Source organism: Salmo trutta, chromosome 24 (genome assembly GCF_901001165.1).
Source record: "Salmo trutta chromosome 24, fSalTru1.1, whole genome shotgun sequence".
NCBI lineage: Eukaryota > Metazoa > Chordata > Actinopteri > Salmoniformes > Salmonidae > Salmo > Salmo trutta.
In genome coordinates, this window is record NC_042980.1 from 3,023,928 (window position 1) to 3,050,818 (window position 26,891).

The 26,891-nt window shown below is 47.2% G+C and overlaps 2 protein-coding genes, 1 non-coding gene and 1 pseudogene across 3 annotated transcripts; 3 read left to right on the plus strand and 1 right to left on the minus strand.

Moving 5' to 3' along the window:
* The first annotated feature begins 2,498 nt into the window (after positions 1-2,498).
* Positions 2,499-8,875, plus strand: LOC115160601 (membrane magnesium transporter 1). The gene is made up of 4 exons (XM_029710796.1): positions 2,499-2,913; positions 5,904-5,956; positions 6,090-6,193; positions 7,935-8,875. Exons 1-4 carry the CDS (start codon positions 2,835-2,837, stop codon positions 8,089-8,091), a joined length of 393 nt encoding a protein of 130 aa, XP_029566656.1. The 5' UTR covers positions 2,499-2,834; the 3' UTR covers positions 8,092-8,875.
* Positions 8,876-11,995: 3,120 nt separating this feature from the next.
* On the minus strand, positions 11,996-14,409 carry LOC115160600 (general transcription factor II-I repeat domain-containing protein 2-like). The gene is given in 3 exon segments (XM_029710795.1): positions 11,996-12,474; positions 12,476-12,844; positions 12,846-14,409. Coding segments are annotated over 3 exon segments (1,809 nt in total). The 5' UTR covers positions 14,160-14,409; the 3' UTR covers positions 11,996-12,348.
* Positions 14,410-20,398: 5,989 nt separating this feature from the next.
* Positions 20,399-20,515, plus strand: LOC115161619 (U5 spliceosomal RNA). Its single transcript, XR_003869316.1, has one exon. It is a non-coding gene; the product is annotated as a U5 spliceosomal RNA (small nuclear RNA).
* Positions 20,516-26,669: 6,154 nt separating this feature from the next.
* LOC115161566 (uncharacterized) lies at positions 26,670-26,839 on the plus strand (annotated as a pseudogene).
* The last annotated feature ends 52 nt before the right edge of the window (positions 26,840-26,891 follow it).

Below are 26,891 nucleotides of genomic sequence, written 5' to 3' on the forward strand. Positions count from 1 at the left end.
CAATAAAAATAGCAGCACAATATTGCTTAGAATCAAGGGCATTGAGGACCTTTAAGGTTGCAGTGACACATCCATAACCTGAGCAGAAACCAGATTGCATACCCGAGAGAATATTATAGACATCAAGAAAGCCAGTCAGTTGATTATTGACAAGTTTTTCCAACACTTTTGATAAACAGGGCAAAATAGAAATAGGCCTATAACAGTTAGGATCAGCTTGATCTCCCCCTTTAAATAAAGGACGAACTGTGGCTGCCTTCCAAGCAATGGGAACCTCCCCAGAAAGGAGAGACAGGTTAAAAAAGGTTGGAGATAGGCTTTGCGATGATAGGGGCAGCAACCTTAAAGAAGAAAGGGTCTAAACCATCTGACCCAGATGTTTTTTTGGGGTCAAGTTTAAGGAGCTCCTTTAGCACCTCGGACTCAGTGACTGCCTGCAGGGTGAAACTTTGTAGTGGGGCAGGGGAAAAAGAGGGAGAAGCATCGGGGATAGTCGCATTAGAAGGGGTGGGAGATGAGGAAATGTTGGATGGGCAAGGAGGCATGCTGAGTCAGATAGGAATCCTGACTTAATGAAGTGGTGAGCTCAGCCATGTGCTTCTTGTCAGTAACAACCACATCATCAACATTAAGGGACATGGGCAGCTGTGAGGAGGAGGGTTTATTCTCCAGGTCCTTAACCGTTTTCCAGAACTTCTTGGGGTTAGACCCACAGAGAGAGAACTGCACCTTAAAGTAACAAACTTTGGCCGTTCGGATAGCCTGAGTGCACTTATTTCTCATTTGCCTGAACGATAGCCAGTCAGCCTAAGTATGCGTGTGCCGAGCCTTTCACGAAATGCAATTCCTGAGGTGGAGTAACTCTGTAAGATCACGGTCGAACCAGGGGCTGAACCTGTTTTTAATTCTCATTTTCTTTATGGGGGCGTGTTTGTTAAGAATACCACTGAAAATAACAAAAAAGACGGTCCAAGCGTTTTCGACAGAGGGGATCAAGCTGATTCTATACCATTTTACAGAGGCCAGTTCATGAAGGAAGGCTTGCTCATTAAAGTTTTCTAGCAAGCGTTTATGACAAATCAGGACAGGTCGTTTCACTCGCAGGCCTTACGAACACAGGCTCTAAAACAGTGATCACTAAGGTCATTACAGAAAACACCAGACTGACACCTATCAGGATTATTTGTGAGGATAACATCGAGGAGAGTAGCCTTTTCTGGGTGTTTGGCGTCATACCTTGTGGGATTGGTGATAATCTGAGAAAGATTTAGGGAGTCCCATTGCTTTAGGACTTGGTCAGGTGGTTTAAGCATGTCCCAGTTTAGGTCACCTAGCAGGACAAATTCAGACTTAGTGTAAGGGGCCAGGAGAAAGCTTAGGGCAGGTAGGGTACAGGCCGGTGCTGATGGAGGACGATAGCACCCAGCAACAGTCAACAAAAAGCTATTTGAAAGTTTAATGCTTAAAACCAGCAAATCAAATTGCTTGGGGACAGACTTAGTAGAGACAACCGAGCACTGAAGGTGATCCTTGGTAAAGAATGCCACTCCCCCACCTTTGGAAGATCTGTCTTGCCGAAAAAGGTTATAACCAGAAAAGTTAACATCAGTATTCAAAACACTCTTCCTTAACCACATCTCAGTAATGACCAACACATCTGGATTGGAGCTGTGAACCCACACTTTCAATTGATCCATTTTAGGTAATAAGCTTATAGTGTTAACATGCAGAAAACCTAGGTTTTTACGAGAGCAGAAATCAGTGGAGCAGATATCAGAGCACAAGTCAGAATTGGGGCTAGCAACAGTAGGTGGGCCAGGGTGTACATGCACATTTCCAGATATCATCAACAGTAATACAATCAAGGCACGGCATAGTGCTGATTTATGACATCTGAATGTGCATCAGACGGCAACAAGATCATATTGTACAGCAATTTAATCAGGTAACATGAATACAAAGGACAGTGGGGGGCAGGCAGCCTAGTAGTTAGAGTGTTGGACTAGTAACCGAAAGGTTGCTAGATTGAATCCCTGAGCTGACAAGGTAACAATCTGTCGTTCTGCCCCTGAACAAGGCTGTTAACCCACTGTTCTTAGGCCATCATTGTAAATAAGAATTTGTTCTTAACTGACTTGCCTAGTTAAATAAAGGTTAAATAAAAACAAAGAATAGTGAAATGCTACATGTTAAAAAGGTGGACTGTATTTTCTATTGAAATGGTAATAAATTGTACAGCACAAGCGGAGAAGTCGAAGAAAATTGAATGTTTTTGGGTGTTGTGACTTCACAGCCGAGGGCGTGCAGGAAATCCTGTCAGTGAATGTTCCACCATCACAGGCCCCTGAGCTTGTGTAGGGATGTATTTTGCAGTGGACTGTAATTCAAGAGGTGGGATGGTTTTTCCTTAGTTGATGTGTTTCATTTTGTATGATTTCGTTTTTCCCATTTCCCGCAATGTTTTTTTTGTATGTCTTATTCAATACCCCGTCCAGCTGGTGGTGGTAAATGCAACATTAACATTGGATGCCAACCGCCCTTAAACCCCATCGTAGAAGAAGAATTTATCACTCTCCTCTTGAACATGGTTTCGTCTTTTTGGAGAGATGTCGTAGGGGTGTATTTTGCAGTGGACTGTAATTGAAGAGGTGGGATGGTTTTTCCTTAGTTGACGTGTTTCATTTTGTATGATTTCGTTTTTCCCGCAATGTTTTTTTTTGTATGTCTTATTCAATACCCCGTCCAGCTGGTGGTGGTGATGCAACATTAACATTGGATGCCAACCGCCCTTAAACCCCATCGTAGAAGAAGAATTTATCACTCTCCTCTTGAACATGGTTTCGTCTTTTTGGAGAGATGTCGTAGGGGTTGGTCTATTTGCCCTGGCTCACGCGGCTTTCTCAGCGGCACAACGTAAGTGCGATACAATAAGATAAACATATCTGGCCTTTTATTTAGCTGTTTAGATCAAAATACACATTCAGATATAAACCATGCAGTGTACTGCGGCCTGTTAAAACTAGCGTGTGCTAGCTAACTTTCGTTAAACGTAAAACAAACCAGTTTATCAAGCGAGAAAGAATAATTATTAAACCAGATAGCTAACGATTTAGCATGTCATATTATTGGCACAGTAAGCAGCAAGCTGGTACCGTTGGGACAGAACATGTTTTCGTTCAGACTCACGATGATGTGTCCCAACGTTACTAACGTTACAGTAGCTAGCTAACAACGCGGTCTGCTAGCAGTACCCGACTTTATATTAACACGTATTCAATTGAAAACAAGGAATCAAATCAAGGTTTATTGGTCGCGTACACAATTTGGCAGGTGTTATAGTGGGTGCAGCGAAATCGTTATGTTACCAGCTCCTAACAATGTAGTAAAATGTCTGACAATTTAAATGTAAGGGGGAAAAAGACAAGGAATCAAGAACTGCGGGATGAATCTGATTAACACAAATAGCACCGAGGCAGTAATCCAATGCAATCTACGTATGTACTATGTGAGAATTTATACAAGATTAGCTAGAATTGAATGTACAAAAGTTCATACACTACCGTTCAAAAGCTTGGGTTCACTTAGTAATGTCCTTGTTTTTTTGTTGTTGAAAGAAAAGCACATTTTTTTTATCCATTTAAAATAACATCTAATTGATCAGAAATACAGTGTAGACATTGTCAATGTTGTAAATGACTGTTGTAGCTGGAAACGGCAGATTTTTTAAAAAAATGTATTTTTATGGAATGTCTACATAGGCCCATTATCAGCAACTATCAGGCCTGTGTTCCAATGGCACATTGTGTTAGCTAATCCAATTTTATCATTTTAAAAGGCTAATTTATCATTATAACCTTTCTGCAATTGTTTGCACAGCTGAAAACTGTGCTGATTAAAGAAGCAGTAAAACTGGCCTTCTTTAGACTAGTTGAGTATCTGGAGCATGAGCATTTGTTGGTTCAATTACAGGCTCAAAATGGCCAGAAACAGAGACCTTTCTTCTGAAACTTGTCAGTCTGTTATTGTTCTGAGAAATGATGGCTATTCCATGCGAGAAATTGCCAAGAAACTGAAGATCTCGTACAAAGCTGTGTACTTCTCCATTCACAGAACAGCGATAACTGTCTCTTACCAGAATAGAAAGAGGAGTGGGAGGCCCCGGTGCACAACTGAGCAAGAGGACAAGTACATTAGTGTCTAGTTTGAGAAACAGATGCCTCACAAGTCCTCAACTGGCAGCTTCATTAAATAGTACCTGCAAAACACCAGTCTCGACGGCAACAGTGAAGAGGCGACTCCGGGATGCTGGCCTTCTAGGCACTGTATGTCAATAATCCAGTGTAAATAAAATACAATGTACAGTAGAAATATTATGATTAGCTATGTCGGGGATACAGTATTTAAATACAGTGTGAAATGGGAAATGATGAGTGGTTTAATATCTATAGCGTGGGACAGCATTGGCTTTGTGTATATGTTTGAATGTGCCTGTGTTTGTGAGTATGTAGTGTGTGTGTGATAGCTTGTGTGAGTGAGCATCACCTGGTAGACGGCTAGCGATGGCTGTTCAACAGGCTGATGGCCTAGTAATAGAAGCTGTTTTTTAGCCTCTCGGTCTGAGCGAAGATGCATCTGTACTGTCTATGTCTGTCTGTCGGGCGATAGCTGAGTGAACAGCGTTGGGCTGCCTGCACCACCCTCTGGAGAGCCGTGCGGTTGAGGGCAGAGCAGTTGCCGTACCAGGCGGTGATGCAGCCTGGCAGAATGTTCTAATGGTGCAGCTGTAGAGTTCGTGAGGGTCTTAGTGGCAGTGTTGTGTTCGAGACCACCTAAACTGAGACTGATCCAAGTCAGGACCTGGAGGGCGGCGAGGGGTCTGAGACTTCCCCCACTTATTAATAGTCAGCACGCAACTTACAAACAATATCCCCCACTCTTCCCTACCAGCAAATCAAGGAAATTCTGGTGAACTTGAGGGTGTTTTTCAACAAAAGTAAAGGACAGTAATGTTACAAGTAAAGTAGGAAGCCAAGGTTTCAATAGACAATAAGATATTGTGTTGTGAAGGAGTGTGACGACATTTGCCTTGCGAAGCGGTTTTATGGGCTATCTGAATGGGAGCTGATAATTATGAGTTTTCACTCCACTGGTCTCGGCAAGAAATGATGAGTTGTCATTGTCCGAGACCGAGTCGAGACAGGGTAAAAATGTATCTGACACAGAGACAAAACCGAGACCGGTCTCGAGTACTACAACGCTGGTTAGGGGCCATGGACAATTTCTTTAGCTGCCTGAGGTTGTAGAGGCGCTTTTGTGCCTTCACCACAATGTCGGTGTGGCGAGACCATTTCAGGTCCTCAGTGATGTGCGCTCCGAAGAACTTAAAGCTTTTGACCCTACCCACTGCGGCCCCGAGGATGGGGGTGTGATTTCTCTTCTGTCTCCTGTAGTCCAGGTTAAGCTCCTTCGTTTTGTTAAGGGAGAGGTTATTTTCCTGGCTCTGACCTACTCCTTGTAGTCTGTCTCGTTTTTAGTAATCAGGCCTACCACTCTTGTGTAGTCAACAAACTTGATTGAGTTGTAGTCGTGCATGGCCACACAGTCATGGGTGAACAGAGAGTACAGGAGGGGGCTAAGCACATCTGTGGGAGGGAGGGCTCTGTGTTGAGGATCAGCGTACGGAGTTGTTTCCTACCCTTACCACCTGGTGTCGTCCCGTCAGGAAATCCAGGATCCAGTTGGAAGCTATGCTCCAAAAGCCAAAGTACTAACAGTTATGCAAGTTAGCTTGCCACTTGCAACATCTGCTATGGATGGAGTGAGACTAGCTACCCACTTGATTTTGTCTCAGCTGTAGCCACATTGATTCCAGTGTGATAAATGTTATTTTTTTCCCCCACCAGATCGATCCTACATGCGTCTGACAGAAAAAGAAAAAGAAACACTACCAATAGATGTAAGTTATTTAATACTAAATACCTATTAACTTATTCCATTCTTTGATGTAGATCCATTCTATTAACTGTACCGTTTTGACTAAACATATTTCAAAAGAAAAATATATCTATTGTTTTAATTTTGTTTTGCAGATTGTTTTACAGACTTTGTTAGCTTTTGTTCTGACCATTTATGGTATAGTCCACATCTCTGGAGAGTTTAAAGATATGGATGCATCCTCAGAGCTGAAAAACAAGTAAGCCTTCATTTCAGTAATTATATTTATTATGTATCCCCATTAGCTCAGCAGCTACTCTTCCTGGGGTCCAGCAAAATTGAGGCAGTTATACAATTTGAAAAACATTACAAAAGATTTCACAACACATCAAGTGTGTGCCCTCAGGCCACGCCACTACTCTACTACCACATATCTACAACTCAAAATCCGTGTGTGTGTATGCGTGTCTCTCTTCACAGTCCCCACTGTTGCATATGGTGTATTTTTATCTGTTTATCTGATTTTACTGCTTGCATTAGTTACTTGATGTGGAATACAGTTCCATGTAGTCATGGCTCTATGTAGTACTGTGTGCCTCCCATAGTCTGTTCTAGACTTGGGGACTGTGAAGATGCCTCTTGTGGCATGTCTTGTGGGGTATGCATGGGTGTCTGAGCTGTGTGCCAGTAGTTTAGACAGACAGCTCGGTGCATTCAACATGTCAATACTTCTCACAAATACAAGTAGTGATGAAGTTATTATCTCCTCTACTTTGAGCCAGGAGAGATTGAAATGCATATTTTTAATATTAGCTCTCCGTGTACATTTAAGGGCCAGCCGTGCTGTCCTGTTCTGAGCCAATTGTAATTTTCCGAGGTCCCTTTGTGGCACCTGACCACATGACTGAACAGTAGTCCAGGTATGACAAAACTAGATCCTGTAGGACCGGCCTTATTGATAGTGTTATTAAGAAGGTAGAGCAGCGCTTTATAATGGACAGACTTCTCGCCATCTTAGCTTCTGTTGTAGATACACTACAGTTGAACAGTTTGGGGTCACTTAGAAATGTCCTTGTTTTTGAAAGAAAGGCAAAACATTTTTGTCCATTAAAATAACATCTAATTGATCAGAAATACAGTTTAGACATTGTTAATGTTGTAAATGACTATTGTAGCTGGAAACGGTTTATTTAAAAAATAAAATTATGGAATATATACATAGGCGTACAGAGATCAATTATCAGCAACCATCACTCCTGTGTTCCAATGGCACGTTGTGTTAGCTAATCCAAGTTTATCATTTTAAAAGGCTAATTGGTCATTAGAAAACCTTTTTGCAATTATGTTAGCACAGCTGAAAACTGTTGTCCTGATTTAAAGAAGCAATAAAACTGGCCTTCTTTAGACTAGTTGAGTATCTGGAGCATGAGCATTTGTGGGTTCAATTACAGGCTTAAAATGGCCAGAAACAAAGACTTTTCTTCTAAAACTCGTCAGTCTATTCTTGTTTTGAGAAATGAAGGCTATTCCATGTGAGAAATTGCCAAGAAACTGAAGATCTCGTACAACGCTGTGTACTACTCCATTCACAGAACACCGCAAACTGGCTCTCACCAGAATAGAAAGAGGAGTGGGAGGCCCCGGTGCACAACTGAGCAAGAGGACAAGTACATTAGTGTCTAGTTTGAGAAACAGACGCCTCACAAGTCCTCAACTGGCAGCTTCATTAAATAGTACCCGCAAAACACCAGTCTCAACATCAACAGTGAAGAGGTGACTCCGGGATGCTGGCCTTCTGGCCACCCATTCTGAAACTGACTGCAGCTCTTTGCTAAGTGTTGCAGGGATTTCACTTGTTCTTGTAGCTGACATGTATAGTGTTGTAAATCAGCATAATAATTGACTTGCCTATATGGGTAGCCCTATTATTATTGACCTATCACACTGAAAACATAATCATGAGTATAGTTCAAACTACTCACTGCCTTCTCATTTTTTAGGACGTTTGACACATTGAGGAACCACCCGTCTTTCTACATGTTCAATCATCGCGGTAGGCTGCTCTTCTGCTCTCCCAACCAAGAGGTCTCCAACATCCCAAACGCACAGGCCCTGCCCAACCCCCTGCGGCTACGCAAACTGAAGCATTTGCACTGAGACTTGCCTTCCCCACCCACATGTCTTTATTTCTGTGCACAGATAAGCTTTTTGGTTAGATCCCACAAAGTAAATTCTACTACATTTAATTTGTCTTAGTATATATATTAATATGCTGTACAAATGTGCATCTCCTCCCATAAGTGGTTACCATATTTAACTACTGTCAACCAACCACACATTTTTTCAGGCAGATTTGTTTGTATATAATTATAATTGCTTAGAAGTAAAAGGATTTGACACATCTTCCCCTTACTTAGCTAAGGGTAGGGTAAGATGTATGTGTCAAATCCTTTAAGACTTCTAAGCAGTTGTTCCCCTTTGATGTTTCTTTTGCCACAATACATGTCTATCTTGAGCAGCTGTCAAACTATTTATTTCATTTTTTATCTGCAGATATGAGATTTTCTTTTATCTAGTAAAAAGTCTTCACTTCTGTTGAGATAATTCATGACCTGATCTCCTGGAGTTTAAAATTAGGCTTTGGAGCTTATTCTGTATGCAATAAAGTTACCACGGTCATTGGAGTCACAAAGGTCAAGCCTGAAGGATGCAGCATGGAAAGCAGAGTAAGGCAGTGTTAGAGCAATGCTAATGATACTGTGAACACAAAGTAGAGACTAATGGTACATTTGTTTGGGCAGTGTTTTTTTTTTATTTGGCCTTTTAAGATTTTAACTTAAAATCATTTATTTTATCAGTGTGTTAATGTATTTCTGCATTTATTGGTCAAAGGTAACCGATGCATTTAATGTCTTGCAGATATACGCTACATGACCAAAAATATGTGGACACCTGCTCGTCGAACATCTCACTCCAAAATCATGGGTATTAATATGGATTTGGTCCCCCCCCTTTGCTGCTATAACAGCCTCCACTCTTCTGGGACGGCTTTCCACTAGATGTTGGAACATTGCTGCCGGGACTTGCTTCCATTCAGCCACAAGAGCATTAGTGAGGTCGGGCACTGATGTTGGGCGATTAGGCCTGGCTCGCAGTCTGTGTTATAATTCATCCCAAAGGTGTTCGATGGAGTTGAGGTCAGGGCTCTGTGCAGGCCAGTCAAGTTCTTCCACACCGATCTCGACAAACCATTTCTGTATGGACTTTGCGTTGTGCAAGGGGGCATTGTCATGCTGAAACAGGAAAGGCCTTTTCCCAAACTGTTGCCACAAAGTTGTAAGAACAGAATCGTGTAGAATGCTGTAGCGTTAAGATTTCCCTTCACTGGAACTAACGGGGGCCTAGCCCATTATTCCTCCTCCACCAAACTTTACAGTTGGCACTATGCATTGGGGCAGGTAGCATTCTACTGGCATACGCCAAACCCAGATTTGTCCGTCGGACTGTCGGATGGTGAAGTGTGATTCATCACTCCAGAGAACGCTTGTCCACTGCCCCAGAGTCCAATGGCAGCTAGCTTTACACAACTACAGTCGACGCTTGGCATTGCACATAGTGGTCTTAGGCTTGTGTGCGGCTGCTCGGTCATGGAAACCCATTTCATGAAACCCCTGAAGAACAGTTTTTGTGCTGATATTGCTTCCAGAGGCAGTTTGGAACTTGGTAGTGAGTGTTGCAACCGAGTACAGAATTTTTACGCGCTTCAGCACGTGGCGGTCCTGTCCGTTAGCTTGTGTTGCCTACCACTTCGCGGTTGAGCTGTTGTTGCTCCTAAACATTTCCACGTCACAATAACAGCACTTATAGTTGACCGGGGCAGATCTAGCAGGGCAGACATTTTATGAACTGACTTGTTGGAAAGGTGGGATCCTATGACGGTGCCACGTTGAAAGTCACTGTGTTCTTCAGTAAGGCACTTCAATGTTGCTGTATGGAGATTGCATGGTTGTGCTCGTTTTTATACACCTGCCAGCAATAGGTTTGGTTGAAATGGCTAAACCCACTAACTTGAAGGGGTGTCCACATACTTTTGTGTATATATAGTGTATCTGTGGGTTAGGATGCATTAGTTAGGTTTTATAGATCGTGCATACTTGAGGGCTCCCACTGAGCTGAGTCCCAAATGGCACCCTATCCCTATATAGTGCAATACTTTAGCCATTTGGCACTCACTCAATGACTACATCAAAAGCTTGTGTCTTTACAAGCTTGTTGGATGCATTTGCAGTATGTTTTGCCCAATATGAATAATGTTTTGTACCATTTTGGAGTCACTTTTATTGTAAGAATAGATGTTTCTGAACACTTCTATATCCATGTGGAGGCTACCATGATCATGGATAATCATGAATGAATTGTGGATAATGATGTTTGAGAATGTTACGGAGACACAAAGAACATACCCCCCCAAAAATGCTACGCTCCCCTGTTATTGGTAGGGTTCCTGAGTGGTGCAGCGGTCTAAGGCACTGCATCTCAGTGCTAAAGGCGTCACTACAGACACCCTGGTTCGAATCCAGGCTGTATTACAACCGGCCGTGATTGGGAGTTCCATGGGGTGGCCCGGTGTAGGCCGGCATTGTCAATAATAATTTGTTCTTAACTGACTTGCCTAGTTAAATAAAGGTTACATTTAAATTTGTAATGGTAAGAGGTTAGCATGTTTGGTTGTAGCCTCTGAACTGCACCTCACTCATCATTAATTATTTTTTTAATCATGGCATAAGGATAAATTGAGAAGTGTTCAGAAACAGGAGTCATTAAGAAAATTACTGAAGTCATCATTCACCGTTCAGTTACTACTGGGGGTAAAACGCAACCCAAACAAACTAAATGACTTTAGTCACAAGCTTGATGTAGTCAATGCATGCAAGGAATATGGGACCAAGTACTAAACTTTTTACTACTTTGACTTCTTCACATGGGGGGACTAGATACATAATGGTTTCTTTTGTAAACGGTAAAACATTTATGAAAATCCCCCAAATTAAAGGTGACGTACTCTCAAATCCAAAATGTGGGAGTATAGAGACAAATATAAAATCTTAGCTTCACTGTTCAAATACAGTACATATGTGTATGTGGGGGGGGTGTACTTGTAGTATATTACACTAAAAGCAGTGGGCTACAGTAAAATCTAATTTGGAATTTTTAATAAGCAATTGGACATGACAAACTTAGTGCACAACATTTAATAAAACACTTAGAACCTTTGAAATCTGTTTTTGTTTATTTAAAAAAGCATACAATTTAAAATTGTGTGTTTTATATAAGTTTCCAGTTTAATGGGCTTTATACAACTTTTACTTTCAAAATATACACTTTTTTTTATGTTCTGGTTTGAACACCATCCAGAAATGTTTTTTTACATTTCATTTAAAAAATAAACTTGGAGAAAATGGGTAACTTGTGTATGTTCTCTGAAAAATTGTTCACCAGCTGGGGGTAAAAGACAGTGCCGCTAAGGTGGCCCCCCTGTTCTTGCACGACTCTTCTCTCCCTCTGCCACTAGGGGATATTAACAGTACGATCTCCACTCTGTCTATGCCCCTGGGGGAAGAGAGGTCGCAGGGGTTTTCTGGGAAACCGGAAGACTGCGTCCCCAACCCAATCCTGGCGTCATGGGCAGATGACTTGGGGGCAGGGAAAGCATGGAGAACCTAGTGGGTGGCGAGCAGGCGGTTTTTCCTGAAGAGGACCTGTATTCGTCGGACAGGGGGAGCATTTTTGCACCTCTGTCGGAGGAGATGGAGCATCGGGTGAGCCTCCTGTTTTGGTTTGTTAGTATAATATTTTTTGTTACTTATGGATACAATCACTTTTGTTAGTGAAAATGTAAGGGGGTTGAGGGATAGGGTAAAAAGAAGGGCGGTTTTTAGTTATTTAGAGGGTGTGGGGTTTGATTTTTGTTTTTTACAGGAGGTTCACCTAAGGCAGGGGTGTCAAACTCAAATACCCAGTGGGCCAAAATGTAAAACCTGAACAAAGTCGCGGGCCAACATTGAACAAATGAACCTTTTAATATGGACCCAAACAAGTTTTGCTTTAACATTGAATATGGAACAAGCATCGCTTATTACCATACAATATATAATTTAATAGTGGAGACATGCAAAATCGAATTTCAAATGAAAAAACACATCAATGGCATTCATTTATTAAATAAATAAAATTTAAATAAAAATCGTATGCCTCTTTTCTGTTTGCAGCCTTCTGATTTAAATACCAAAATAAACTTTTTCCACTGGCAAATAATTTTACAAATAAAATGATAATAAATCAATCAACCATTCAAGCCCATGCCTTGTAGCAAGAAAAAGTGCACAAAGAAAACGGTAATTATTGCACACTGATCTAATCTGATGTGCCCAAGCCAGATACCTGGCATCTCTTCTTGGATGCTAGTTCATCCATGTCTGGGCTCAGGTTCTGAGCTGAAGAAATCCTCAGTATCAAGCGAAGGTGTTCATCATTCAGACGTCTCCCTGTGAGTTTTGGTCATCTTCATCGAGGAGAAAAGTTGCTCGCATAGCTAAGTGCTGCCGAACATGGAGAGCATCTGAGCAGCTTGGGTGCGGAGCTGAGGCATTGTGTCAGGGATGAACCGTGGAAAATGTGCGGCGCCCACAGCATCATACTTTGACTTCAGCGTGTCGTTGCACTGGAGTTCAATCAGCTCCATTTGGATGTTGGTTGGTGCATTTTCCACATCAACTGCGAAGGGATTACTAAGCAGTTCAAACCTACATTTCTGGACATCGAAGTCGGCAAATCGCCGGCTAAACTCAGCGGCGAGAACACTGAGTTTTTCAGCAAACTGTGCGCATGGGAACACGGCGGTAGAGATCTGCGCTTTTTATGGTTTGGCAGCAGGGAAAATGGCAAGGGTTTCCTTGCAGCATCTGATTCTCCCACAGGCACAGTTTAGTTTTAAAGGCCCTCACTGCAGCGTACATGTCTGTGATGATGCGCCCCCGCCCCTGAAGCTGCAGGTTCAGCGCATCGAGATGGCTCGAGATGTCACAGAGAAAGGCCAGCTCACACAGAAACTTTTGCTCCCGGAGCTCTGCTGTATCCTTCCCTTTGGTTTCCAGGAATTTACATATTTCCTCACGCAGCTCGAAACATCTGTTCAGTACTTTTCCTCTGCTTAGCCATCTCACCTCTGTGTGATACGGCACGTCTGCGTATTCTGAACCACACTCCTCTAGAAAAAATTTCAACTGGCGGTGATTCAGACCTTTGGCTCTTATAAAGTTAACTACCTGTGTTACTGTGGTCATAACATGTTCCATCTTTAGGGCTTTGGCACACAGTGATTCCTGATGTATGATGCAGTGGTAAACAGTTAGCTCACCTGCACAGTTCTCTTCCCGCATCTTCTCCCGAACCATGCCCACCAGTCCAGTCTTTTTACCGCACATCGCTGGCGCACCATCTGTCGTTAATCCAACGAGTTTATCCCACGGCAGCTTTATTTCAGTTACACATTTGGAAACCTCCTCAAAGATTTCCTTTCCTGTGGTTGTGCCATGCATTGATTTGAATCCCAATAGCTCCTCCGTAACACACAGATTTGAGTCCACTCCACGGATGAAGACTGACAGCTGAGCAGTATCAGATGCGTCGCAGCTCTCATCCACAGCGAGGGAGAACGCAACGAAATATTTTCCCTTTTCCATCAGCTGGTCATACAGATTGGTGGCAAGATCACATGTGCGATCAGCTACTGTGTTCCTGCTCAGGCTCACGTTTGAAAATGCTTGCTTTTTCTCTGGGCATACGAGGTCACTAACTTTCATCATGCACTTTTTCACGAACTCTCCCTCATTAAAGGGCCGGGCTGATTTTGCGATCTCTGCTGCCACTATATAACTAGCCTTTACAGCAGCCTCACTTTGTGATGTGGCTTTTTTGAACATATTCTGTTGTGAAACCAAACTTCTTTTCATCTCCTCTACTTTCTGGCTCCTTTGAGTCATGTCCAGGTCCTTGTATTTGTCATGGTGTTTCGTTTCATAGTGTCGTCTAATGTTGTACTCCTTACTTACAGCCACGTTGACTCCACAAACAAGACAAACAGGTTTGTCTTTTACATATGTAAACAGATATTCTGCCTCCCACTTGTCCAGAAAGCTCCTGTTTTCTGCCTTTCTTTTCGCCATTTTTGGGAAGGGATATAGCGCTGACAGTTGTAGCGTCTATGTTGCTATGACTACTGTCACAGAGGAGAGGGCGTTTCTGGGTCCTGTCCTGATTGGCGCGCGAAAACAACAGCAGAGCATTATGGGATTCGTAGTATTAGCGGTGAATGCGCTGTATAATACCGGCGGGCCAGCTCTAGTAGTAATTTGGTATTGTCTCGCGGGCCCGCGGGCCAGAGTTTGACACCCATGACCTAAGGGATGGGGAGATGTGAGGTTTAAGAGGGAGTGGGATAAGGGGGAATCAGTTTGGGGTATGGGGGGGTTCACTCTTCGGGTGTAGGGATTTTGTTTGGGAATAGGGAGGTAAAGGTTGAGGGTTCTTTTGTTATGCAGGGGAGGGTTTTGGGGGTGGATGTCACATTAAGAGATTGTAGGTATAGATTAGTTGTGTACGGGCCACAGGTGGCGGCAGATACGTCCCCCATCGGGGGACTACATATTAAATGTAGCACTAGGCTTAAAGAGCTAGTGACTTAAAGACGCATTAGCGACTTGTTAAAAAAAACACCCGCCTGTCACCAGGAAAGCGTCGGGTGGGGAGAAGCCAACTTTTGCCAAACCGCTGAGGTCTGCCGAGACCCCCGGGGGCCCGGCGGGTGCAGGGGTCAATTTGTGGGTTATCGCTTCTCGGCCTTTTGGCTAAGATCAGGTTGGGTACCGAGGTGCCACAACACTCTTAGTCCAAAGCCGATGGCCGGAGGGCAGGATCTACAGTCAGCCAGAGGGTGACGTTGCAGTTCGTTTGGAAGAACAAGGGCAAGCAAATTGGCAATAGAGAATGGTTCATCAGGACGGTGATCATTGAAGGGTTAAGGGTGGACCCAGGGCAAGTTTTCTGCCTGCAGCGGAACATGGCGGCGGAGGGCTACGACCTGTCTCTAAATAGCGAGGCCTTGTACAGGCGGTGTATGGATACCTGCAAAGAGAAGGAAGCCAGTGAGCCATTCTCAAACTTTCAGGTTGTCCCGTTGTGCCGGTTGGATCTAAAGGTGATTACCGTGGATATCTACAATCCCTATGTGGAGGATGACAGCATCGTGGCGTTCCTAGGCCGGTTTGGGAAAGTGAGTCCCGGGGTGCGGTACCTAAGGGACGGGTATGGAATCTGGTCAGGGAGGAGGCAATTCCGTGTCGCACTGAACAGGGATCCGGAAGGAGCAGATAAGTTGGTGCACCCACCAGCCTATTTCTCCATTTGAGCGGACCGGGGGTACCTGTTTTATTCAGGCCAACCAAGTTTTTGCAGGCACTGCTGTAGCTTTGGTCATTTGGCCACGGGGTGCAATCTGCTGAAGTGCAGAAACTGCGGGAAACCAGGTCACGGGGCAGCCAACTGCAGGGAGGCTGGAGTCTGCAATGGCTGTGGGAAGCAGGGCCATTTGTTTAAAGACTGTCCAAATAGGCAACGGACCTATGCGGAGGCAGCCGGTGATGGCCCCGAGGAAGGTGCTGCGGGCTCTCCCCTCCGGCCAATAGAGGAGGTCCTTGAGGAAATCCGAGCGGCAGCAGAGGAGGTGGCGAAAGCCCCAGGGGAAAGTACAGTAAAGGAGGGCAGTCCGAAAGGGACTGTGGAGGAGATGGAGCTGCTGACGGGAGCCTGGGAGGATAGTATGCTGAGTGAGATGTCAGACGACTCGGCTACCCGAACCCTCTCGCGGAAGATGAGGTCGTCTTCGGGGGGCGGGTCGACTGGATCGGCATCTTCAGACAATGGAGAGTCCGGGAAGGTGTACAAGGGGAAAAGAAAGAAGAGGAGGAGGGTCGCTGGTCGGGTAGCAATGGAAGAAAACAGGAGGCCTTTGGTGGCCATCTCCAACCGGTTCACAGTGCTGAATCCGGATACCGGGGATGAAGGGTCAGATGTGGGGGCCGAGACCCAGGATCCTATTGTCTTGAAGGTTCCTGCATTAGCAGCCTCGGTGGGGAGGTCTAGGGAGCAGGTCCAGGGGACCTGCTTGGTTCCTGCGCTTCCTGGGACAGGCACCACGGAGATGGACACCAATCCTGAGGAGGCCTCAATGGACTGTGCACAGGTACTGTCAGGGGGAGACCACACTTCCAGTCCTGGGGAAGAGTCGTTGGTCTGCGGACAGGTATCAGCCTGTGTGGACTTTTCCAGCCCTGAACGCTCTTTCGTGGCACCAGGCACGCCGAACAGTGACCGGTACCTGGAAGGGGTGAGTGACAGCGGGATGGGGGAGGCTCCTATCTGACAGACTGTATGGAGATGCTGGGTGATCTTGCTTATTTTCTTATTATGGCACTTTTCACAGTAATAACAGTGAATGTAAGGGGATTAAGGGATATGGGGAAGAGAGGAGGGGTGTTTCAGTACCTTTCCTGTGTCTCCTTCCAGGTTTGTTTTCTACAAGAAGTTCATTTAAGGGATATGGGGGATGTTCCTGTTTTTTCAAGGGGGTGGGCGAAGGGAGAGTCCAGATGGGGGATAGGGGGGGTGCACTCCTCTGGGGTGGGGATTTTGTTTGGGGATAGGGACTTTTGTGTGGTGGGTTCCTTTTCTGTTATACAGGGGAGGGTTTTAGTGGTGGATGCAGATTGGAGGGGGGCGAAGTTTCGTTTTATTAACATTTATGCACCTGCAGAGCCTCGAGGTAGGAAAGATCTTTTTTTGGCTCTGCCAGATGTTTGTGTTACTAACCGAACTGTGGTTTTGGGCGGGGACTTCAATGTCTCTTTCGAAGGTACGGGGGACTTTAGCCTTCCCTATTTGGTTTCTGTGGTAAAAGATTTTTCTTTTAAGGACTCCTTCAGAGTCTGCGACCCCAAAGGGGAGGGTATAACATGGGAAAATTTAAGGGGTTCCCGTAGTCGTATAGATTTCATTTTTTTACCTGTATCTGTGCCAATATCGCAAGTCACTGTTTCTCCGGTCTGGTTTTCTGACCATTGCCAAGTCCAGGTAGTGTTCTCGGTAGACGTGCCAATATTTGGAAGAGGGTTTTGGAAATTAAATTCCCAAATTTTGGCGGATCTTTCCTTTAGGGAGGCTTTTAAATCCCATTATGAGCTATGGGGGGACCTCAAGCCCTTTTTTGGCTCCCTAGTTGAATGGTGGGAGTCCGTAAAGCGCAATGTGCGCACCCTGGCTATTTCGCACTGTGTCGCTAAGGCCCGAGCAGACAGGGAGGTTTTTCTGCGGCTTCAAGGGGAGCTGACTGCTTTGGTGTCAGCCGAGAATAATGGAGAGGGGAGGGGATGGAGGTTTTAAAAAGTAAGTTGGGCCTGTATTTTCAGGGTAAGGCCAGGGACTTTCTCTTTAGGTGTCAACGAGATAAGTTCGAGTTAGGTGAGGCTAGCAGCTCATATTTTTTCAAACAGGTAAAAGCTGCCCATGCCAAAGCAGTTATTGCTCAGCTGCGAACAGAAAAGGGGGGAATGGTTTCGGACCCAAAGGGGATGGTGGAAGCAGCGTCATCTTTCTACCAAGAGTCCTTTAGGGAAAAGGACATAGATGGGTCGAAAGAACACGTCTTTCTGGGTTTTTTGAGGAAAAAGGTTCCCCCGGAGGAAGCCTCTGATCTCGATCGCCCTTTCGAGCTTGCGGAGGTTGAGGCTGCTTTGCGGGGTTTACCAACCAACAAGGTGCCAGGTTGCGATGGGCTTCCCCGGGAGTTTTATGTTACCTTTTGGGAGATTTTGGGCAGAGATTTTCTGTTGGTAGTTAAGGCGGTATATGATTCAGGGCTCCTGGGGTCTTCAATGAGGGAGGGGATTTTGACGCTGCTTTACAAGAAAGGGGAAAGGGATAACCTGGGGAATTACAGGCCCATTACACTACTGTGTGCAGACTATCTAAGGTGGTAGCCCGTGTCCTTGCGGGCCGCCTAAGGAAGGCTCTGCCCCATGTCATACATGAGGACCAGACCTGTGGGGTGGAGGGGAGGTCCATACAATGGAACCTGAGTCTGGTGAGGGACTGTATTGCTTGGGCCCAGGACAGAGGGGTGCACCTCATGTTGGTGGGCTTAGACATGGAAAAAGCTTTTGATAAGGTGCACCATGGGTTCCTCTTTTCAGTGTTGGAAAGGATGGGTTTTGGGGCTGGGTTTATGAGGTGGGTGGAGATTCTATACACTGCAGTGGGAAGTAGGGTTTTGGTAAATGGGCATGCAGGGGAGGTGGTTCCTCAGCAGACTGGGGTACGTCAAGGCTGCCCGTTGTCTCCACTGCTCTTTGTGTTGTACATGGAGCCGCTGGCAGCAGCCATTCGGGCAGATGCACGTAGGGGGCTCTTCAGAGGTCAAGATCTCCCAGTATGCGGACGACATGACTTTGTTTCTGACATCCGAGGGGAGTGTCGCCAGGGCGGTGGAGGTCCTGGGGGAGTTCGGACAGGCATCCGGGGCTAGGGTCAACCTGGGGAAATCATCAGTCAAGTTTTTTGGACCATGGGCAGGGAGAGAGGAAGGCCTCAGTGGCCTCCCGCTCTGCTCGGGGCCTATGAGGGTCCTGGGAGTGGATTTTGAAGTGACAGGTAGCGAGGGAATTAACTGGGGGCAGAGGATCGCGAAAGTGCGCACCAGGGTGGGCCTCTGGAAAGCTCGTCGGCTTTCTATGAGTGGACGGGTTCTAGTCATTAAAGCAGACATTCTTCCGTCCTTGGTTTATTTGGCCTATGTTTTTCCTTTACCTCCTCGTTACAGGAAGGATTTAGTGCGAACCATTTTTTCTTTTGTTTGGGGGGGCTATGAGTATGTAAAAAGGGACTGGATGGTGCAATCAGTGGAGGAGGGAGGAAGGGGAGTTCCTGACATCCCTCTGAAGTTAGACACTATTTTCTTTTCTTCAATATGTAAAAGTCTGGTTAACCCTTGTAACCATGGTTTCAAGGCTTTTGCTTTGTTTTGGCTATCTTTCCCTCTGCGGAGGTTGGTAGCCTGGGACAACTCCCGACCTAAGGCGGAATCCCTCCCGGCTCATTTTAAACATGCGGTGAAGTGGAGCAGAAGGCACACTGAGTGCCAGGAGGTTCTGCTCTGCATGGACCACAGGGCTTTATACAGGACCTTGGTGGCTAAGCGGGGTCCTGTCGGTCTCTATGGGGTAGGGCCGGTGGTGTGGCAGGCAATTCAGCAAAAGGGTCTCTCTAACAGGTTGAAGGATCTAAATTGGTTGTGTATACATGGGCGTCTGCCAGTTAGGGAGGTCCTTTACAGGCACGGCCTGTCAAAGGTCAAGATATGCCCAAGGGAAGGGTGTGAAGGCGAGGAGACGCTCCGTCACACTTTTTGGGAGTGCTCCTTTGCCAGGAGGGTTTGGGGGGATTTGGGCTCTTTCTTCCAGATGCTGGGGATTCTATCCTTTGATCCTTCTATCCTTTGATGCAGTTATGTTGAGGCGGGGTTTGGGGATCAGGAGCGGGAGGGGATCCTTTTTAATCTGGCTCTTGATTTCCTTGGGGAAGGTAGCTCTGTGGGATTCTAGGGCGGTTTTGGTTAAATCCAATGTGGACTGGGGAGTGGGTGGAGTGGTCTGTCTGTCTGTCTGTCTGTCTGTCTGTCTGTCTCTGTTTTTGACCCCCCCAAAAAATACAATCACTTCACCAGGATTGTCTGTCTGTCTGTCTGTCTGTCTGTCTGTCTGTCTGTCTGTCTCTCTCTGTTTTTGACCCCCCCAAAAAATACAATCACTTCACCAGGATTGTCTGTCTGTCTGTCTCTCTCTGTTTTTGACCCCCCAAAAAATACAATCACTTCACCAGGATTGTCTGTCTGTCTGTCTGTCTGTCTGTCTGTCTCTCTCTGTTTTTGACCCCCCCAAAAAATACAATCACTTCACCAGGATTGTCTGTCTGTCTGTCTCTCTGTTTTTGACCCCCCAAAAAATACAATCACTTCACCAGGATTGTCTGTCTGTCTGTCTGTCTGTCTGTCTCTCTCTGTTTTTGACCCCCCCAAAAAATACAATCACTTCACCAGGATTGTCTGTCTGTCTGTCTGTCTGTCTGTCTGTCTGTCTGTCTGTCTGTCTGTCTGTCTGTCTGTCTGTCTGTCTGTCTGTCTGTCTGTGTTTTTGACCCCCCCAAAAAATACAATCACTTCACCAGGATTGTCTGTCTGTCTGTGAATTTTTACCCACAGCCCTCAAACTTGGAAGAGTGGGTTCGGGAACCACCCGCGGGCACCCGGCCTAGAGTGCACAGTGTGTGTCTCGGGCCCCGACCTCTGACTTCCATACGACTCTGGTTTCTCTTCATTACGCACAAGCCTTTCGCCTTTTACTAAAGACTTCCGTGGAGAGGAACACTTACGAGTTCAACATATTTTTGGAAGGGCTTTGCTTCTGGCAGAGCCCGGTATCTTGTTTCAAGAGAAATTGACAGAGATGACGCCGAGACTTTTTGCTCAGGCGTTTGACTTGAAGCCGGCTGACCGACCGACCGACCGGCGTATTTTTCCACTCAAAGTAGTCGCTCGGGCAATTGAGTTCAAGCCCGACGACGACTGACGTGTTTTCCGGGCTTTGAACAAATAGTCGCACTAGGCTTAAAGAGCTAGTGACTTAAAGACGCATTAGCGACTTGTTAAAAAAAACACCCGCCTGTCACCAGGGAAGCGTCGGGTGGGGAGGAGACAACTTTTGCCAAACCGCTGAGGTCTGCCGAGACCCCCGGGGGCCCGGCGGGTGCAGGGGTCAATTTGTGGGTTATCGCTTCTCGGCCTTTTGGCTCAGATCAAGCTTGGTACTGAGGTGCCCCAGAGCTCGCTGAGTTAAAGGCCGATGGCCGGAGGGCGGTGAGAGAGTTTTTGATTTTTGGCGGGAAAAATCGAAACAAATTTAAAATACAGCCATACCGAAATGGCGGGTAGTGGGAACACAGGGTCGGTTCCGAGGGCCGGACTAAAGAACACGATAAGATTTGCATGGAAGCAAGAAGGAGAAACAAGGATGCCGAGGGACACCTTTGCGAGGACCGTGTTGATGGGGGCGCTATCTCTGAAAGTCCCAGATGTGATGTGCCTGCAGGGGAACTCAATGGAGGAGGCATACGATGTAACTTTCTACACGGAAAGTAAGAGTGATGGAGTAATGGAGAAGGTAAAGGAGGCAAAGGGGGAGAGACCTTTGTCCTTTTTTAACATCGTGTGCCTGGCAAGAAGGAATTTTAGAACGATAAATATACATATGTATAATCCACATGTGACGGATATGGCAGTGGCAGCCTTTTTGGGTCGATACTGCGAGGTAACATCGGGAGCCAGGTACGTAAAGGACTCGCTGGGCTTCTGGAACGGACGCCGCCAATTCCAGGTGCTCCTAAGGGAAGATCCGGGGGGGTTTGAGGGCTTTTTGCATCCCCCTGCGGTATTTTCATTAGGGTCGGACAGAGGCATGCTGTTCTATGCACGTCAGCCACCTTTCTGCAGGAAATGCAGGGAGTACGGGCATGGAACAGCCTCATGTGGGCTGGTAAAATGCAGGTTTTGCATGTCGGAGGAACACGAGGCCAAAAATTGTATGGCACCAAAAGAATGTCATGGGTGTGGCAGTAAACAGCACCTGTTTCGAGAGTGCCCGGCGAGGCAACAAACGTACGCGGCGGCGGCTGCTGGGGGAAGGATGGCCGGAGGAAAAGGCATGGAGGAGAAGAGGAGGCTAGGAGAAGGGGACCTAGGTCACAGGCCGGAAGAGGCAGCAAGGAGGATGGCGAGTGGGGAACCGGAGAAGCAAGCCCGGTCTTCGCCAGCTCCAAACGTCGGGGGTAAGGTCGTTTTGGAGAGATCATCGGTGGAGGTGGACCCGGAGACCCAGATGTCAACGGGTACTCAATCCATCAGTAGGCCGCCGGGAGAGGTTGGTGGAGCAACAGGAGAGTTGGGCTCATCCCTCGACGAAGACTACGTAGATGAAGAGGCTTTCGGGGCCCTCGTGGGGGAGATGAGGGAGATGGTGGAGGAGATCCAAGTCTCACAAACGAGGACGGTGGAATGGGGGTCCATCTCGCCCTTGCCAGCCACTCCAAGAACGAAGAGGGACGCCTCCACAGCACAGCAGGCCCAGCAGGAGTCAGGGCTGTTTTTGGAATCAGGAGAGGCCCGGAGGAAGAAAAAGAAAAAGAGGCTTTCCCTCGAGACGGGAGAGGGCCAGAGTGGGCTGGAAGGGGTGGGGAGGGTATTTGGGGACAGTGCCACAGAGGTGACCCCCCTGTCACCGCGGGTCTCATCTCTCACACACACCCAGATGGACATAGATCTGGTGACCCCTGCGCTGTGTATGCCCGATGGTGATGGGGTGTCTCAGGCTTTTTCTGGGACGCCGGGACCCCCCATCCACAACCCCAACACCTTACCTGCATCTTGGGTTTCTCAGAGGGGGGATGCAGTGGATGGGGAGGCCTCAGAGGTAGAGGGTCAAAGGTTTTTGTCCGTGGATGTACGAGGGGTTGGGGAGATGGTCAGTACTGCTGAGGTGTCTCCACTGTCCTCGCGGGGTCCATCTCTCCAAATAATCCAGATGGACGCGAACCTGTCGTCCCCGGGGCTGTTTTTGCCAGGTGAGGATGGGGTGTCTCAGGCTATTTCTGGGACGCCGGGACCCCCCATCCCCAACCCCTTCCCTGCGTCATGGGGTTCTCTGGAGGGCGGTATGGGGGGTGGGAAGTTTGGGGGGGCCTCGGGGGCTGCTGGTCCAGCGTCCATGATCGATGAGGACCTTTACCCACCGGACGGAGTGAGTACTTGAACCCTGCACCTGGTTGAATTTTCTTTTTAAGTGTGCAACCATGGCAAACATTCAAATAATGACTATGAATGTTCGGGGTCTAAGGGACACTGTAAAGAGAACTGCTGTTTTTAGTTGTTTATCAAACATATGTTTTACCTTTTGTTTCTTGCAGGAGGTACATTTAAGGGATGGGGGGGATGTAGAGCAGTTTAAAAAAGAGTGGGTAAAAGGGAAGTCGGTGTGGAGTGTGGGGGGTGTCCACTCATCAGGGGTTGGGATTTTGTTTGGGACTAGGGAGGTGAGGGTGGAAGGAACGTACGTTGCGATGCAGGGGAGGGTTTTGGGGGTGGACATAACATTAGGGGATTTTAGACTTAGGATTATAGGGGTATACGGGCCACAGACAGTGCCAGAGAGAAGGGAGATGGTGGAGAGTCTGGCACCTCTGTGTGCCACAAACAGATTTTTGATAGTGGGAGGGGATTTTAATGTAGAATTAGGAGGGGTAGGGGATAGTAGCGTGGGGGCCATCACCGGACTTATGGCAAGCCATGGTCTGGTGGATGGAGGCCTTAACACTACTCCGGCGCTAGCAGGTCCCACGTGGCGTAACTCCCGGGGGGTCGAGCGGAGGCTGGACTATGTATTTCTACCCAAATCCTTGGGGCTTTTGTCTGGGCGTCTGCTGCCTGTGTTTTTCTCGGATCATGACGGGGTACTCCTTCGGGTCAAGGCGCCTGTCTGCCTTTTCGGTAGGGGGTACTGGAAGCTCAACCGGGATATCCTGGAGGAGCGGGCTTTTGTAAATGTTTTTTCTGTTTTTTTTCGGGGGCTTGAGGGTCTCCGGCCAATGTGCGGAGGGGTTTTGGAATGGTGGGAGGTAGTTAAGGTAAGAATTAGGGTATTTATTATTGGTTTTTGTAAGAGGAAGGGCAGAGAGGAGAGAAGGGAGGTGGAGCAGCTCCAACGTTTACTCGATCTTGAGTACGAGGCTGGTAACCTCGGTATTTCGATGGACGTTGAGCACGCTACCAGCCTCAAGGCTCAGCTCAGGGAGGTGCACGAGCGGAAGGCCCGTGCTTTCCTGCAGCGCGCACACTCTGAGTTTATAGAGCAGAATGAGACCTGCTCTGCAGTGTTTTTCAAATCAGTTAGGGAAAAGCAGGTAAGACAGGTCTTTTATGGGGTGAGGGATGGACAGGGTAGGGTGGTTAGGGAGCCAGAGCAAATGGTCAGGGTGGCAACTGACCATTTCCGGGGGGTTTTCCAGGAGAGGGTAGTAGAGGAAGAGCAGGGTACCGTGTTCTTAGAACACTTGTCCCGGCGTGTGCCGGAGGACATTAGAAAGGCGATGGAGGCCCCGATAACACTAGAGGAGGTGGAGAACGCCCTCAAGAGGATGGGGAAAGGGAAGGTGCCTGGGATGGATGGGCTGCCGGCTGAGTTTTACCTCAAATTTTGGGGTATACTTGGTCCGGTGGTCCTCGAAGTCCTGACGGCCGTTCTCGAGACTGGAGTCCCGGGCAGGTCAATGGCTGTAGGCGTGCTGTCCCTCCTCTACAAGAAGGGAGACACCGCCGACCTTAGCAACTGGCGGCCGTTGACCATGCTGTGCGTAGATTATAAGATACTAGCTAAGGTCATGGCAGACCGTTTGCGCACAGCCCTTCCCTACGTTGTCCATGAGGATCAAACGTGTGGGGTTGAAGGCCGTTCCATTAGGTGGAACCTCCAACTGATAAGGGACTCCATCGCCTGGGTTGAGGATAGAAGTCTACCTCTAATGGTAGCGGCGCTTGATCAGGCCAAGGCTTTTGATCGCGTCAGCAGGGAATTTCTTTTCAGAGTGTTAGGTAGATTAGGTTTTAGTGACCGCTTTATAAAGTGGATCAAGATTTTGTATGTGGGAGCAGGGTGCCGGGTGAGCATAAACAGCCATCTGGGCGACGTGTTTGGCCTCTCCTCAGGGGTCAGGCAGGGATGCCCGCTCTCGGCACTCCTTTTCGTGCTCTATATGGAGCCCCTGGCGGCTGCCATTAGGGCTGACGCAGGGGTGGAGGGATTGCTGGTCCCTGGGAGCGGCGGTTTACGTGTTAAGATGACACAGTACGCTGATGACACCACCTTGCTTTTGTGCAAGGACTCGTGCCTGCTAAGGTCTCTGGACATAATTGGAGACTTTACCCGCGCGTCGGGAGCGGTCCTTAACCTCGCCAAGTCGTCTGTTAAATATTTCGGCAGATGGCGGGGCAGGACGGACGTGCCCGGGGGACTATCTCTCTGTAATGGGGCCCTGAGGATTCTTGGGGTCATCTTTGAGACCTCCGGCTCCGCGACACTGAACTGGAACATGAGAGTTGCGGTGGTACAGAGGAAGCTGGCAATGTGGAAGGCCAGATCCTTGTCTTTCTTGGGCAAGGTCCTGGTCCTGAAGGTGGATGTACTGCCTTCCCTTCTGTACTTGGCATACATCTATCCTTTACCAGCGAGCATGAGGAGGGGGCTAGTAAGGCTCGTGTTTCAGTTCATGTGGGGGGGCAGGTATGAGTATGTCGCCAGGGCTCGCATGCTCTCAAGCATCGGGGAGGGAGGGAGAGGAGTTCCACACTTCCCACTCAAGCTGGACTCGATTTTTGTTTCGTTTCTTTTGAATGAGCTCGCTATTCCAGTGATTCATCCCTCCGGTTATTTCCTGCGGGTGTTTTTCTCGTACCAGGCGAGAAGCATAATGGTGTGGTCCAACACGGGTCCTCGGGCTGAACAGCTGCCGTGGCACTTCAGCCATGCGGCGAAGTGGCTACGTGCGCATCCCGAGGTTGAAGTCGCCCGAGTAGGTTTGGACCACAGATGCCTGTACGAAGAGGTCAGACGGACCGTTTGTGCGCCCCCTGTGGTGGGTACCCCTGCTGTGGTCTGGGAGACCATACAGGCGCGGGGCCTAGACAATCGTCTTAAGGATCTAAATTGGTTAAGCCTCCACAAGTGCTTGCCGGTAAGATCCATCATGTACCGGCATAGTTTGGCACGGTCCCCCCAGTGCCCGAGACCAACTTGTGGTGGGGAGGAGACAATACGCCACATGTACTGGGACTGTGCTTTCGCAGGAGTAGTGTGGGCCAGGGCTCAGGGGTTGCTAGGGAGAGTGAAGGGGGGTTTTGTTTTAACATGGGCGAGGGTGGAGAGAGGGGTGGGGAGAGCAGGGGGGGTAGGTAGGGATCGTTTTCTGTTGTGGCTGCTTATCAGTCTTTTTAAGAAAGGGCTGTGGGATGCCAGGCAGGGGCTGGTTAAGTCAGGAGCAGACTGGGGGGTGGAGGGAATAGTGAGGAGAGTGGAGGGAGATTTGAGAGGGAGGATAAGAAGGGAGGAGAGGAAGTGGGGTCACCATGCTGCCTTAGAGCGGTGGAAAGGGGGGTTGGGGCTGGTCAAGTAGTTAAGGTTTAGAAGGCAGGTCGGTAGGTTTTTGGGGTTTTGGATTGATTATGTTTATTGATGGCTTGTGTTTATATTTGATTTTTTGCTGCAGCCCCCTGGAAAAGTTGGGGGAGGGTGTTGGTTGCCCATCTCTTCCAAAAGAGAAAGGGTTTCAGGGTTAATTGAAAAAGTGATGGGTTTGTTTTTTGTTATAAGTTTTGTTAGGATATGGGAAACTAAAAGGTTAAAAGACATGTGAATTGTTCAATGTGTAAATGCTTGAAAAATACAAGTTTTGTTTGGATATGGGCAACTAAAAGGTTAAAAGACATGTGAATTGTTCACTGTGTAAATGCTTGAAAAGTTAGAATAAAAGCTTTGAATCATCATCTGTTCTTATCAGTTTAATATCTGATATGTCCCCCATCGGGGGACTACATATTAAATGGATTTTTCGAACAGGGAGTCGGAAATGGGGCTTGCTCCATCCGCTCCACGCATCGACCCGGTATTGCAGTACCTCCGGGAACGGTGCAACACTTCTCTCTCATTGTCAAGGAAAAAGAAATACACAAAGCTATGTAAAACAGCTAG